This window comes from Zootoca vivipara, chromosome 5 (assembly GCF_965207765.1).
Source record: "Zootoca vivipara chromosome 5, rZooViv2.hap1.1, whole genome shotgun sequence".
Taxonomy (NCBI): Eukaryota; Metazoa; Chordata; class Lepidosauria; order Squamata; family Lacertidae; genus Zootoca; species Zootoca vivipara.
Window position 1 is genome coordinate 21,766,790 of NC_142588.1, and position 16,955 is coordinate 21,783,744.

Consider the following 16,955-nt stretch of genomic DNA (forward strand, 5'->3'; position numbering starts at 1 on the left):
CTCAGCAAAGAAGGTGACTTTACAATACACAAGGACAAGGAGGGCAAGCCACTACAAACGGGGCCCAGCCATGTTATGAAATACAATGAGGTGTTTTTCTTGTCCTGTGGTCTAATGCTAGTCACCAGGCTTAACTTGTACAGTGAAATTTATACCAAAATAGAATCCTGATCCAAGCGAATGGAACAGAGCTGTTGGTCGTCCAAACACCTGCCAACATGCACACGATCTGAAATACTTGTCTACATTGGCCTCAATGGTCACTGTGAGCCTGCCCCCCCCAATAAATATATAAAGCACTCCTAAAATGAAGCACTAATCGAGATTGCCTAATTTATTGGTGAAAATCGTATACTTCCTTTCTTTTCCAATATCCAATTCTTTTTCAGTATCCAAAATGGTGAAGAAAATGGCATTTTAGAGTATGTAGTACACCAAAATGAAAAACACAAACCTCTAACAGAATCAGACAAATTAACCTGGACCGTGCCAGTCACTTTCAGTAGTTTGGGTGCATTTTTAGTGTGCCAGTTTTGCCACAAATAGGAAATATCTGAATTGAAGGCAAATTTGTGACTGAGCGCACAACTCCGCCAAAAAAATTCAGAAGGGGGAGGCAACCAATTCATACTACTACTAATTCCAGGCCAGGCCACATGGGAAAACATACTTTGATTTGTTTGAATGTTTTTACTCATATTCCAGTTGATGTGTACTATCATTTTATTCATACTGACTTGGAAGCAAATTAATCCAGTGGGGCTTATTTCCAAGTAAGAGTACATTGGAATGCAACACAGGTATAGCTGAAATAAATCAAAACCTGCTTTGAAATGACAATTTCACGTCATGTGGCATGTAAGTGATGGGTGTGATTGATCAGCAATGAAAAAATATCAAGGGTAACATATTAATCTGGGGAAAATTAGAAAGTATTTCCTCCTCTCCCACCAAAACCCCAACACACTTTGGGGCATGTCTGGCCTAGGGATGGGGGGGGGGAAGAGAATTCAAATAAAAGATGCAGACATTTTGCTTACTATCATCAGTGTTGCATGACGAGTATGCTGATATCTGTCACCTGTCACCACTATGTGTACATTTCTTAGAAGCCACACTATTTGATCATTTTCCCCTCCCTCTTCTTCTTCTCTGTTTTTTTGCCCCTTGGAGATTGCCCATGAGGTGAGGCTGGGTCTCAGAACCATGGTGAGCATTTACAAAATCACATATAATTTTTTTAAAAAAATAAAAATCTATGCTTGCAGTCACTCCCTGACACCTCCAACCTTTCCACCCTCCCTGCCTCTTTTGTTGCCTGTAGTGAATGCACACCTCAACTGCACAAAGCACACATTTCCTCAGCCTACAATGCTGTCATTTCCAAACAGATCATTTTCAGACCTCTTGGCATGAAAACAAAAACAAAAACCCTCATGTGATGTCACATTTTCCTTAAAAATGTTATTGTTATTGTTCATCCTTCTTTGCTGTTTTTTATCTGTATTGTTCTGAGTCAGTGTCAGACCATTGATGCATCTAGGCAGTGCTGTCCATGCCAACTCCTTTGCCAGGCATAGATGCCCTTCCCAAACAGTGCAACTGAGTTACTTATAACTAGATGTGCCAGGGACCAAACCCGAGACCTTCTGCATGCCATGCACGTGCTCACCTACTGAGCTATAATCCATTCCTTAACATTACAAAACCAGCTGCCATATATGTATAGACCAGGAATTATCAAACTGCGGCCCTCCAGATGTCTTGACCTACAACTCTCATGATCCCTAGCTAACAGGACCAGTGGTCAGGGAAGATGGGAATTGTAGTCCAAAACATCTGGAGGGCCGAAGTTTGGGGATGCCTGGTATAGACACACATTTGCTGCTGCTACTGAAGATCTCCCTCAACCCAACTCTAATTCAAGGGTGTGCAGAACCACAGGAGCTCCTCAAGGGAATGGGCCAGTCTATCTGAAACTTGGCTTGTTGGAGTGCCCATTCATGACTGTTTTGAAATTCCAGTTGATTAGTTAATGTGAAAATACCTTAAGTATATTGGAGTATAATTCATTTTTCTCATGTTAGATTATGTCTGTAATTCCTTATGATTCAGTCTATCAATCCAGGTTTCTTTCTTGTGGGAAAGTAACCTAATGAAACATGGACTCGGTGAGCCCCAATAAACTCAAAGCATGAAATTGTTTTTCCTCTGCAATTTGAAGAATTTGACAGAAGCCTATAGAGTTGCATTGACGCTAGTGAAATGTATCAACAGGTTCGACATGCTGTTTGGTTGCAGTTGGAGTTTGACCAGAATGAAATTCAAAGCAAATATGAAAGTCCAACAAATTTCATCTGTGGGATGATGGTAGTTTCATACACCCCTCATTTTAGTTCTTCCACCTGGCTGTTGGGAAGTAATTAATGTGTCAGGTTCTCAGAACCCATATATTTTGGCATGAGGAACACATATTTGGAGGTCTGTAAGGTTTCAGCATTAGGGATGCGGGTGGCGCTGTGGGTTAAACCACAGAGCCTAGGGCTTGCTGATCAGAAGGTCCTAGCAGTTCGAAAGCACGAAGTGCAAGTACATAAATAGGTACCACTCCAGCAGGAAGGTAAACGGCATTTCAGTGCGCTGCTCTGGTTCGCCAGAAGCGGCTTAGTCATGCTGGCCACATGACCTGGAAGCTGTACACTGGTTCCCTCGGCCAGTAAAGCAAGATGAGTGCCACAACCCCAGAGTCGCCCGCAACTGGACCTAACGGTCAGGGGTCCCTTTACCTTTAAGGTTTCATCAGGCTATCAGATGCATTTTTGTCACAGCAGCTAGAAAACAACCTTTGCTAAAAAAAACAATGTTGACTCACACCAGGAAATGTTGTCAATTATGCCAACAAGGCCTCATTTTTAAAATTTGTTTTGCTTAAAAGCTCACTATCGATCTTAGTTAGGCACGGTATAGAGAAAACAGAAAGAGAAGCTTTCTGTATCTCATAATACTACAGCTCAAGGGCATCAGACACAACTGACTAGGGCTGGATGCAGGACAGACAAAATAAAGTAGTACTTCACACAGCATATAATTAATGCATGGAATTGATCGCCACTAGCCTAGATGGAGGTTGTCTATTTATTATTTATTTTTAAACAAATCTACTTTGACTGTTTCCCCAAAGGAGCTCCAGACAACTAGGATAGTTAAAAAGAAAACATAGCAAAATAAAATTGATCAAAGGTTAGAAGACATTATGGTTTATATGAAAACTTCACGTTATGAGGTAGCTGCTGGCTGCTAGTTGCTGGGGAGCAACAATATGAGAGAGCTTCAAGCCATGTTTGTGGGTCCTCTGGAGGAATAGGAGGAACATAGGAAGATGCACTGGTCCATCTAGCTGAGTACTGTCTAATCCAGGCATCCCCAAACTGCGGCCCTGCAGATATTTTGGCCTACAACTCCCATGATCCCTAGCTAAGAGGACCAGTGGTCAGGGATGATGGGAATTGTAGTCCAAAACATCTGGAGGGCCGAAGTTTGGGGATGCCTGGTCTAAGCTGCCCAGTAAGCTTGTAGGAAGGCAAGCTTGCATACACGAGTCTTTCTCAGCCATGCCTGGAGATACCAAGTACTGAACCTTTGATTTTGCATGCAACACACTGCCTGTAGCACTGAGCTATAGCCCTTCCTTATCTGACTGTATACAGCGGATGACAGGATGCTATGCTCAATGTAGCTTTGCTCTGATTCAGGAGGGCTTGGGCATAGGTTCTTTCATTTTGCACATGGTTACTCAACAGTATCACCCCCCAAGAAAACAAGAGATGGCTACTTGGTAGGGCTATTGCCTTTTACTGCTCTCATCTTGTTTGAGGATCAGCGAACATAAAGAAATGTGTTGCAAGCGACCGACACCAAAGCATCAGGATCCCACTGAGTATTTTCTCAGAATTTCAGACTCACCAGCACTCTGATACCTCCCAGAAACATGAGACCACATGAACAAAGGCAAAATAGCATCCTTTCTTTCCGTTCTGCTTTTTAAGTACAAAAACATATTCAATATTATTTCCTTGCAAAAGGGTTTGTACCCAGTGAAATTATCTGATATTATCTTGTGATCAACAGTTGCATTGGGTTTACCTTGTGGGAAGATACTAGTCATTGTGTGTGTGTGTGTGTGTGAAAGAGAGAGAGAGAGAATATGAGAAAAGGGGATTGGCCTATCTGAATGCTTTCTATATGACTATTAAGAACGTGCTTCTGTGAGAAGAGTATGCTGGATTAGCTGTGCCACTAGCATGATCCAGACTCATTTTATAATCAAATCAGATCTGTTAAAAGTGAGGCCCTGTTTTCTTCCTATGCATTACAATAGAGAATCAAAAAACTGTGGTGACATTTCCCCTTTCATAGACGTGGATGAAATTTTTGGTCATGGTAACTCCCCCCCCCCCCAGTGGATTATGCACACCAAATTATAAGAAGATACACTGGGGGGGGAGGGTTGTGCAGGGCACCTTTAAATTTTGATTAATTTTTTTTAAAAGGCTTTTAATTTTCTGCCAGAATGGGAGAAGACTGCTAAATTGGTTGATGCAATGGTTCTTTCATAAGGGCAGTTAGGGTTGTGACAATATGAATTATTGGGGGCAGGGGTAGGGGAAAAGAACGTTGATCTCTAGGAAAGACTGAGGTGTAGAACATCTCACTCATATCTCACAAAGACACTGTTACCCCAAAGGATTACCCCTGAATTTTTGGACATACATGGAAATGTCCCCATTGATTTGCATGGGGGAGGGAGGTAACAGAAAAAAAAATAGCATCAATCTCCAAGAAAAACTGGTGTGAGGAAAAAGAAAGCCCAGCAAGAACTCTTTTGCCCAAAAGTTCATTGATTGTGGGATTTTCCTCCACCACCCATGGATTTTTCTTCGGCTGAGAAATCTGTCCACTGACTTGCATTGGGGAATGCATAGATCAGGGTGAAAAACTAACAGTTTTAAACGCCCCCCCCCAATCCTTGTGATTGGGAATGTCTTGGGGAAATCATTCACTGTGAAATAAAACCTATATCTATGTGTCAAAATGAAATATTCTCCAACTCACCTCTCGGGATGGATGATAAATTTGAAGGGGAAACTACATAATTCACACTTCCTGAAACAATGTACAGTGGTACCTCGGGTTACGAGCTTAATTCGTTCCGGAGGTCCGTTCTTAACTCAAAGTCGTTCTTAACCTGGGGTGTGCTTTTGCTAATGGGGCCTCCCGCTGCTGCCACGCTGCCAGCGCACTATTTCCCTTCTCATCCTGGGGCAACATTCGCAACCCGGAGCAACTACTTCTGGGTTAGCAGCATTTGTAACCCGAAGCGTTTGTAACCCGAGGTACCACTGTATAAAATGCAGCCATCCTTTGATATTTGCATTTTTTCTGAATTTTGCAATACAGTTCTCCATGTTAATGAAAACAATGTACAAAGTTGGAGGGCATTAGGTGGAATCTTGCAAAATGTGTTAGGCAAACTTCCCTATCAAAAACGTGTGCATTTGAAGAAGAAAAATTCACACTAAAACATTGTTGAACTTTCATGAAATGAAAACTGACACCCTGCAGTTCAAGAATCACAGCTAAAAATCCCTACCAAATGGCCATCCAACCTCTGATTAAAAACCTCAAATTAAAGAGAGCCCACTCACTACCTTCTGAGACAGACAGTCCATTCCACTCTCAACTTTCCACTACCATTCAGGAAGTTCTTCCTAATGTTTACTCAGAATCTCTTTCCTTGTGAATTGAATCCATCAGCTCATGTCCTCCGGAGCACAAAAAAGCTTGCTCCATCTTCCATGTGGCAGCCCTTCAGCTATTTGTAGATGGCAATAATATCACCTCTTAGTATTCACTTGTCCAAACTAAGCTAAAAGTTTGAGATATCAAATAGTGAAATAAATAAATAAATGGATGCTATATTATACCGTCTCATCATTTGTCTGCCTAACTTGCCTTGTTTGTCAGCTGGGGGCTCCCTGTAGTTTCTGGAACAGGTTCGGTCACTTTGTAACATAGAAGAGATCTGGAATATAGCTCCAGCCTGATTTAATAAGTGCCAGTAATTGCCAAACTAAGCCCAGCAAAACTGCATTCTGAATGCAGTCAGCAAATTTTATGTAGCATTAAGTGATGTTTGACTAGGTCAGTTGACAGTGCTAAATTAATGTACACCACTGAGTCTTGTTTTCCACATGTATCTATGTTCAGTGATTACACCTTGCTAAGTATTGAAAACCTTGACTAATGGGGGGTGTAAATTAATGTATATTAAAAGCCAACCGTTTATTCATCTATTTAGCTTAACAGTGCATAGCGGTTACTTTAAAATCACAACAAAATACGTGTGTTACTCCCATTTCTTCCCTTTGGCAGGCGATAATAACTAAACCTCTGCTACTCAAATTCTGACAGAATGAATTGGAGTTATGGCCTTGCAAATGGTCTAGACAAATTGGAAAGTATTAATGGAGGGAGTGAATGCAGAATTATTAAAAAATTATTCCCTTGTGGGTTATACATTATAAGTGTGGGGTGCAGCCACATTCTTGGAAACATGACAGACATCCTCAATTTTTAAACTAGAAGTACAATTCTTCATGTCACATGGATTACCATCATACCAAGTGGTTACCTGCGCACCGTGGTAAGATACCACTTGGCCAATAGTCATTTATGTACACCCTCAATGTGAGATTTTTGGAACAAGACATTGGCTTGCTTCCCGTTGTGAATGACTTAACAGAAACTGCTTCTGCTTACAAAAGTCAGGATAGTCACCGCATATTACAGTCCTTGACATCATATCTCAATCTGTTCCAAAGAGTCTCCCCACTCTCAGTTGCAACTTTTGGGAATCATAGAATTGTAGAGTTGGAAGGGACCCCAGGGTCATTTAGTCCAACCCCCTGGCAAGGCTGGAATCCTGCCCACAGCCGTCCCTGGGTAGGCTTGAACCACCAACCTTCTGGTTAACAGCCAAACACACTGACCCATTGTGCCATGAGAGGTAGGAGGCTTTGAGTGGATAGGGCAGGCATCCCCAAACTTCGGCCCTCCAGATGTTTTGGACTACTGTACAATTCCCTTTATCCCTGACCACTGGTCCTGTTAGCTAGCGATCATGGGAGTTGTAGGCCAAAACATCTGGAGGGCCACAGTTTGGGGATGCCTGGGATAGGGGGATCACCCAAAACTAAATGTCCCAGCTTTTAAAAGTGGGAGTGATTTCCACTAAGGCAAATAAATCATTTAATTCAATCCATTGTTTTTCACTTCATATTAAATTCAAGACAGTATTGCTATAGTGAACGGTGGGTATGTAGGCTATACCACTGTTTTCATTTCCATCTATTTTTCTTCACTTTCCATATATTATGCAGATGCATTTCTGCATCACCTGTCTTAAAACAAATCTCTTTTACATTTAAAGCTAATGAAAATTGATATCTTCATTAGGGACTGTAAAACAAAACATTTTCTTGTGGCATTTGGAATATGATTTAACGTCGTTATCATGTCTTATGCCTTCTGAGATGGAAAGTGCCAAGTTGCTATATTAAAGTTTTCATCTCTTTTAGCTAGTATGCCTATGTTCTTCCTTTAAAGACTACAAGGAAACTACATGTGCTGTAAAAACTAAGTGGGCACTTTACAGATGAAACTCGCTTCCCTCTATAGGACTACACTGTACATCATTTCCTCTGATTGATTGAATCCAGGTGGTGGACCGTTAGACAAATCCACTGGCATCATCCCCCCCCCCTTTCTCCTTTTAAAAGAGGGGGTGGGACAAAACATCCTCAGATTTCATATAGCACCCCCAAATTGTAAGGGGGCCACTTCAGATACATGGCAATCCTCTTTTATTTATAGTTTTTATTTAGATAAACAACAAGGATGTAAGTACAGAGTTACAGGGAAGAAACAAAATTGAATATCCCATACAGGCCAATCCTAGTGCAAGAAAGTCACCCAACTGACCAGGAAAAACAACAACAGGTCACTCTGACTTTTTCTTTATACTTGCTCACTGCTAGATCTCTGCCACTCCCTACCCATAAAATCCCAATATGGTTGCCATAATTATTTGAGTAATGCCAGTTTTTTTCTGAATAAATATGAGAGGCAAGCTTTTCACCTCCAACTGGCCACGTTGCCTTGAAATACAAATGACATATTCTAGTTTCTATTCAGTAAGCTTTTTCGAAATAGACTTCCCGGCATAGATGTCAATGTTGGTGTCTCTCACAACTCTTGTTTGTTGTAGATAAACGTAATTGGCTCACAGCTCAAAATACGTTTGATGTCAAGGGAAGAATCTTTTTGAAAGATGCACATAATTATTCATTAAGGAAGCTGGCTTTGCAAACCATATCTCCTAACTTTACTTCTGTAATGTCTCTGTGCACAGAGATGGTTCATAGCACAATTGCTTCTTGTGCCACTACTGACTTTCCACAGGGGCAGAAAGACTTCAGTACCCAGATCATTATCTTGTCCCATGTTGTTTCCTATCTACATACATTAATGGGCTGGTACAATGGGAAACTCTGTGGTGGGCCATGAACATATTATATTGTACATAGTTGAAATAAATAAATACTTTATTGTCACTGTACCACTTGTTTACTGTGAGATTAAATGAGCCCCCCCACACACACACCCAATCTCTCAGTCCTTGTTTTACTCTGGGTGCTGTCGTACGACCAACAACCCGAACGTCAGCTGCAATGTTGCTGTCTTCCATTCAGCAGCCTCACGGCCCATGGGTAAAAACTATAAATGTTAGCGCAACTATTTGCCCTCTAGCTTCCTGAACATTTGTTAATCAGCTGAGCAGGAAGAAATGTCCCTCCAGCTTGCATTGGTTTTTGGCTTGTATGACTTTCATATAAAGCATGGTGATTTGGATAGTGCATGGGGCAAGCGCCTGTATCTGGTGCAGGTTGTGGCACACTATTACCTGTCTTCACAGTAGGCTTTTTACTTTTTTCTGATGCTGAATTTATAGTCATAATCCATATCCAAACATCCTTCGTCATCTCCAATACCCAGTGTTTTCTTTCTGTATCAACTTCTGAGACTTTTGTCCATTACAGGCCATGTCTTGCATAGATTGCAGTTAAATTCATCTTTCCTGGTCTTCTGTCAAGCTGATGGCTAAATTATTTGCCCCCTCACTATGATCCTGGCATCTCTCCCCTTACATTCCCAGGGCCACTTCATGCACGACATTTCGCATAAACAATGGAGGAAACCAGTGTACATTGTCATGGGTGAAAGAGCATTTATCTGATGCTGTGTACATCACGAATCTGTTGTGCGCGCCGAGAATCCACTGGCAATTGTGGTTTCTCAGTGCGGGTACGTGAAATAAATCAGACTTGTGATGGCGTGCAACAATATAATCAAAGGGCACTGAGTTGGTCTTAAGAGTCCATGCCATGAAATATCAGAGACATTTGCTTTTGCTTTAGCCATGCAAGGATCAAATGACCTAAAGGCAAAAGGATTTCTGCCTGTAATACTATGGAAATCAACAATTAGGGTGATAAAATGATCTGCCATTGGTCAATGCTTGGGCTACCATGTTTAGATCAAATCCACACAACCTGTTACTGATTAAGCACACCCAAACCACTGGTCATATACTACCAGGTGTTTGACAACCACCGACTTTTCTAATTTCACTGTTAGAAAACAAGAAGAGGTTTATTAAATAGCTAGTGGCCCACCATACATGGCTGGTGAGTTAATTGGGTAGGTCACAAGTTATGGAAGGCTGATCTAAATCAGCAAAGATAGTGAAAGGAGACTCCATAATAGCAGCCTAGACCCAGAGGCCACAAAGACATACATTTAGGCTTTATTGTGGGGAGAAGGACAAATTAAATGGGAACTAGAAAAACTTGTCACCATTTTCTCTTTGGATGGGAATAGAGCCTCCCCAATACTTCAGGATTAATAAACTTTTTTCTCTTCTCTCATAGGATAAAGAAGTGAACCTGGAACAGGTCCACAGGCGTATGAACAGTTTAATCGATGAAGATTTAGCTCACAAGCAACTCTCCCCAGCATCCATCGAAATCTCAGCCTTGGAGATTGGGGGCATGCCACCCAGTCAGACCCTAGAGCCTGTCCGTGAATACCAGAACACACAACTTTCTGTCACCTCCTTTTTACAAGAACAGACAACTCATGGTGCCAGCAGGACACTCACAGGTGCCTCTGGTAGCAACCTGCCGCTGCCTATGAGCAGCTCAGCTACCATGCCCTCTATACAGTGTAAACACAGATCACCAAATGGAGGACTATTTCGTCAGAGCCCTGTGAAAACCCCCATCCCAATGTCCTTTCAGTCTGTGCCGGGGGGAGTCATTCCAGAAGCCATGGAGTCATCCCATGGAACATCCATATAATGAAATCGACCAGCAAAGATTTTTAATACAATTAAAAAGAACTCTTACATTTTTCTTGTACATATCTGTAAATAATGAAAGAATGAAGTGGGGTAAAAAGTGTATTTTGAATATTCCCAATTTTCAAAGTCAGTAAAAAACAAACAAAAGAAAAAAAGAAAAATGTATGAATGACTTTGTAAATTTTGTTCTCTATGAATTAAAAAAAAAGGCAAACTACTTGTGACCATTCTCAAGTGCCAAAGAAGACCTGTTACTGGGACTGAGGGCAGTAAAATATTTCTCCAGATTTTAACTGGTACTCCCTTTTTTTGATTTATGTTCTAATTTCCTACTTTTAAAGAAGAGAAACTATTTCTTGCTGGAAACCCAGCCCTGCCATTCTGTTCATTTATTTTGCCCCAGATAATGCTGTTTTATTGGGGGGGAAAACACAGTCCTCCTAGGAAATTTAATGGTGCAGACACATGCAACAAAGCCTGAAATGCCACTAGAATTGTGCAGACAATAAATTAAGGACTCCTTTCTCATGACAAGGATGAAATGGTCGTTCTTTTCTGCGTTGTGTTGTATGTGCAGCTTCTGCAAAAATAAGTTGATACAAGGCCCCATCCAACTTTGCATTTGAACAATGGTAGGATAGTAGGTAGTATCATAGCTGTCAAGTTTTCCCTTTTCTCATGAGGAAGCCTATTCAGCATAAAGGAATTTCCCTTAAAAAAAGGGAGAACTTGACAGCTATGGGTAGGATACTATGTGGATCCAGTTTGAAGAGCAGCATTTGCACCTATAGGAATTTGGCAGACGGGAACAAAATCCAGAACCCTGATGTGCCTCCTGATGGGAAACATCCCCAGCTTTTGTACTTAGGCCCTATCTCTGCAGCCCCTGCAGCTGCACTGGAGGTGGAGTAGAATGGCACCACAATCACCTGTTTGTGTGCAGGCTTCCCAATGCAGGTAGATGTCCGCAAAAGTCTGTTGGGTCAGATTGACATATGCATATGTGTTCTACAGTTTTGCAGATTGATTGCCAGCCATTACTTAGCAGTTTGGCTCTTTTGTATGCATGTGCCTTTGTTGCACATTGGGTGGAGCTGTGTCTTGATGGAGCCTTATCTGTTGCTTTACCTGACAGGGAGAATGTGATCATGCTTCAGTGACCAATTAGAATCCAGTGGTGTTTTTGTTTCTGTTACGTTTTGGGGACCACTGTCTAATAGGAACAACATTCTCTGTTAACAGCCTAGTTCTGAATGACATGGCTAATCTGGTAATTAGGAATTGGAGCTTCTGTTTTGTGTTCCATTTTCCTCTGTGGTTTAGTCTAGGCATGGCATTCAGCTAGGCAGTCCTGTGTCAGGTTATCCTTTTCTTCCTCTAACATTCAGGTAGGCTTGCCTTAGTCGTAATACCATCTTGCTGTATGTTTCTCTGCCCCATCTCACAAACTCAGGCAGTTCAATGAGGGTTACCATATCTTGAACAAAAAATAGGACAGCCTGAGCCAGGGAAAGAGGCACAAGGGGCCTCCATGCCTGTTTCCCTGGCTCAGGCTGGCAAGCCCTAGCCCAAGCTACCTGAGCCTGAGTCCAAGTCTGAGCCCAAAAAACCCTCCAAAACCTGGACATTTCCTTTAAAATTTGCCTGGGTGGGCATGTTGGTCCCCCAAAAGAGCACATGTCCGAGTTTCCCCAGACATATGGCAAGCCTACCTTCAATTTTACCATGTGTTGTTCTCATTGAATATTGTAACCTTGCCATTAATCCATAGCTCTCTGGTTTGCACATGGAGCAACAGGATGAGAAGACTTCCCGAACCCCTTCGGTTGTAGTGCACATTTCCATTATTTCCACTTCAGTGGCCTGCAGTACACAAATGGAGAATCGTGTAATAGCTCTTCCTAGACAGCACCATTTCAGACTACAGATAGGGGATCTGTATGACTGAAAAAGAAAAGAAGAAACCAACCATTTCAAATAGAAAACCAGGAACAAGAGACCTGATCTAGCCTCTCTCTTGATGTACTAATTTTCTATGCAGACAGTTCCCCCCCCTTGGGGTGAACATTCAAACATGTTCCACCACACACATCTGTAGTCTGGAACAAGGTGTCTGTCTAGACTTATTGGGCCAAGGTAATTGGCTCTTGCATCGTAAAGATTTGCACCAGATTATCTGTTTCTAATTCTGCTGGTCTGGTCTCCCAAGAACCCAATGCATGCCAACCAAGAACTTTGGTACGTGCACTAGTGTCTGACTTTAGCTCCTTGCCCTGAATCAGAGGTTGCTCTGGAAAAGCCCCTGACTTTCAAGGGTGGTTATTTGGGTGGGCTCAAGGTGCTCCAGAATGGAATCAGAGAGTGCCCCAAAGTCCCAGAATGTGGGCAGAAGAGACAGTCATGTGTCTTGGATCCCACCTATGGTTTCTAATGACCTACTAAAGTTGTTATGCCTTCATCCTATGTTTTAGCAGTTGCAGAAGTTATGATTACTTTGGGTAAGAAAATTACCAGCAAAATTGAATATGGATTTTAAAAACCCCTACCATCATTTTCATCTCAAATGTACACATTTAGTTGGTTGCCTCGTGTTATTTTGCCCTCTTTCCATTTGCAGCTCGGCAAGCATCAGATCTGAGCATTTGAATAACACAGAAATTGCTCTCACTCAATTTGTTCTTTTCATAAACAGCCAGATCTGGTTCCTAGCAGAGCACCACTAGGTGGAAAATGCAGGCGAACTTGGTATGGTGCAACAAAATCACTACCTGTGTTAATGGAGGGTGTGTGGGGAAAAACATGCGACTGATCAAAAGCAGATATGCCTATTAGATCCCTTAAAATAATTAGTCAGCATAAGAGTCTTGAGCTGTACTTTTGGATAAATAAAGGTTTCATTGGTTGCCTCTTATATTGCCTTGCATAGTTACTTGAAGAAACACATACCGGGGGTGGGGTGGGGGGAGGACTGCAGAAGCATTGCTTTTTCAGCAATTTCCCAAGACGATAAGTCACTCTTAGAAATTTCAATGCCTTCAATCTTCTTTTCAGTCACCACTCCCTGGTTGATTCACATCTGCACAAGACACGTCACCAAATGCCTAACTCTGCAGCTCCAGCATAGCTGCCTGACACCTATATATCTGCCACTGTTTCTAGCTCATTCACATTATATGCCTTTCCACTGCTCTACAATTAACTTTCCATTAGGCAGCCTTAGTGTACGGGGCCAGCTTGCCTATACAATTAAATCTAAACATTCCTGTCTTTTACCCAGCATTTGACAATAGATCAGGAGAGTGGGTCTGACTCTTACGATGACCAGGACTGCTGAATGAAGAACTAGATCTCCTCAGACTGTTGGTTCATTGAGCCCAGTATTGTCCTCTGTCCCAGAATCCCATACTTTTCAGAACAAAAAACAGGATGTGTTCCAGGGGGAGTCACATGACCTGCACCATTTCATGCTTTTTTTCAGGGCAAGGTTGCAGCATGGCTCACCATCGAGCATGTGAGAGCATGGCACCCTAAATGGCCATTGCAATCTCACGCCAAAAAAATGAGATGTTCCATCCCCCCCCCCCCCCGGTGACACTTGGTAGGTATGGAATCTCTGCCTGGTACCTGAAAGTCTTTAAATGTATATGCCATTTGCCTGTTGTTCCCAGAACCTTATTATATGTGAAATGTGAGTTCTGCCAATGAGCTACAAAGCCTCCCTTGCAATGAGTGCGAAGCCAGAGCAATTGCTGCAAGTTAACGTAATTGAAAAACTTTTTTAAAAAATCATGAATTTGCTTCACAATCTGCAGTTTATTGTTCTAAAATAAAGAATGCTGGCATGCATTCAGCATTTTAGTTATAGGTCATGTAGGATCTTCAGATACTAAATGGCATTGGCTTCATGGAAAGCCACCTCAAATGAACAAAGAACTATAGATTCTGTTTCCAGAAATTATAATCTGAAGCACGGCATTCAAAACACTTATAAACCCTAAACCCCCTCGGTCCTGTATACCTGAAGGAGCGTCTCCACCCCCATCATTCTGCCTGGACACTGAGATCCACCGCCAAGGGCCTTCTGGCAGTTCCCTCCCTGTGAGAAGTGAAGCTACAGGAAACCAGGCAGAGGGCCTTCTCGGTAGTGGCACCCGTCCTGTGGAACACCCTCCCATTAGATGTCAAGGAAATAAATATCTGACTTTTAGAAGACATCAGAAGGCAATCCTGTTTAGGGAAGTTTTTAATGTTTGATGCTTTTAATATTTTGTTGGGGGCCGCCCAGAGTGGCTGGGGTAACCCAGCCAGATGGGCGGGGTATAAATAAATTTACTACTACTACTACTGCTACTACTACTAGGTTTACCTAGGGGGGAAGTGGAAATGTGGAATAAAAATGAATTCTGATTTTATTTTTATTTATTTTTTGAAAATACAGAAATATTCTCATCTCTATTTATTTGCTTTGTTTTTTAATTGGCCCTGTGCTGCTTGGTACAGATTTGGTTTTCTTTGTTTCCCCTTTGCAGTTCTCCAAAAATCATTAAACGCCTCAACAGATGGTTGTGTCAACCCTGGAGACAATGAAACAAAAGATGGATTTAGATGAGCGTTGGAAAAAAGCTACGGGGTGATGTTTCTCAGTCACCCCATTGCAATATTCATCTATAGTATTTAATTGTTTCAAAATGATTCTACAGAGGCTGAGATAATCTGCTCTGTTTGAGAATGTGATCAAAAATTGCTTGCTGTAAAATGTTTCCTGACCTTACGTGAATACTAGTGTGTCCTTCAGGAAAAGAATGGAAGAACAGGACCACGTGTGATATTACTAAGGAGCTTCAGACTGGACACAAAGAAGATACAGAAGGCCAGCATGGCAAAGGTCATAGACCTGTGTTGGTGGCTATTACAGGGAGATGATGGTTGATGGTCAGAGAAGGCAGAATCACTACCATCTTCTCCATAGCAAAGTCTGTCTCTTCAAGTGAAAACTATACTGACATTTGTTAATATTTGAAATCTTGCTACTTTACCAAGCAGATTCTTTTACATGTAGTCTGCCAAGAATTCTCCTATGAATTTTAAAACAGTTTGAAATTTCAAGGAATAAAACACACCTCAAGATTAAATCATATTTATTTTTTTAACAGAGTTAGGCCAAATCATTTGGCCATTTTGTGGGGGTGGAGCCAAAGTGGCCCCCAAAGATAGAAAAAAAAATATTTGGGGGTGAGGGAGTGGCAGAGGTTTGTCTTGTCATAATATTTGGTGGCTGGGTTTTTTATTTCATTTATATTTCATTCTTTTATGTGGGGCAGTGCAGGGAGGTTGTCACAGTTTCAAGCCTTGGAGACGGTATGCCACTGAAAATGACACTTCATTATATTATACTTGAGTGCCAATCCTAGGAGCAATTGTGATGGGGAAAACTGTTGTCTGCATGAAAAGCAAATCCTCTGATCATGAAATTGATTTTCATCAGCCCACCCCTGAAGCCATCAGGAAGAGCCTCCCCATTTTCACTGCAAGAGAATGGGGCCACAAAGGTGGGAACACATCTTTTAGTCCTCTAAATTGTCCCTTTTCATGTGTTTCATTTTAATCCTTTGAATTCAGCAAAGCTCCCAAATTTCATCTCAATTTAAAGCAAATTTTAAAGGTTTGGTACCATTCATATTAAGTAGCTTGACTGAAAAGCAAATGCAAGGGCATTCAAAGACAATCTACCTTTCAATTCTGAGACCCCTTGAAAGGCATCCCAAGGCTCTGTGGTCCTTTTCATTCACAACAGCATCTACAATCAGAGGATTTTTCTACCAGCTGGTAATGGGCTACAGCTCCTTCAAAGTAATACTTCACAGTTTGGCTTCAACAGACCCCCTTTACCTAATGCACCATCCATAAACATTCCCAACAGCTTCATACAGATGTTAAATATCATCACGGACAAAATAGTGCCCCCATTACACAAGTCCCATGGATTGAAGAGCACTTCCCCAACACTGGACTCAACCACACCGGTAGGAATGGAACCACTATAATACAGTGACTCTGATACTCATCCCACAGTCAATCCAGGAGGATACCATGGTCAATGGTATCAAAGGCCATCGAGAGATCAAGTATGAGGAACAGGGTTGCGCTCCCCCTTTCACTACTGCTACAGCTCTCCACAAGTTGGAAGCTGTTCTGCAACAGATAGTGCTCTTCTTCTCTTACAAGCTCCATGCAATGATTAAGGCCTCTGCTTTTCCAAATCTCATAGGGAACAGACTCTCTGCTGCAGGAAGTTCAGCCTACAATGAAAGGAAGCCTATTGTGATGACAAAGGGAGAGAAGCCAAGTACTGCTGATTTCACAAAAGGGAGATTTGCGCAAAGAAACACATCATCTTCCCACACCAAAGAAAATCCCGATCAGAGTACCAATTAGATTTTTTAAAATATTTTTTCATAGATTCCCTGCAGCATCA

The 16,955-nt window shown here is 41.8% G+C and overlaps 1 protein-coding gene across 1 annotated transcript in view; it reads left to right on the top strand.

Moving 5' to 3' along the window:
* The window catches only part of GRID1 (glutamate ionotropic receptor delta type subunit 1), a 131,092-nt gene extending 120,088 nt beyond the window's left edge, over nucleotides 1–11,004 (top strand). Inside the window, exon 12 of the mRNA XM_060275205.2 lies at nucleotides 10,050–11,004. Within this exon, the coding sequence (XP_060131188.2) occupies nucleotides 10,050–10,478 (429 nt within the window). The 3' untranslated portion in view covers nucleotides 10,479–11,004. The remainder of the gene's footprint in view (nucleotides 1–10,049) is intronic.
* The last annotated feature ends 5,951 nt before the right edge of the window (nucleotides 11,005–16,955 follow it).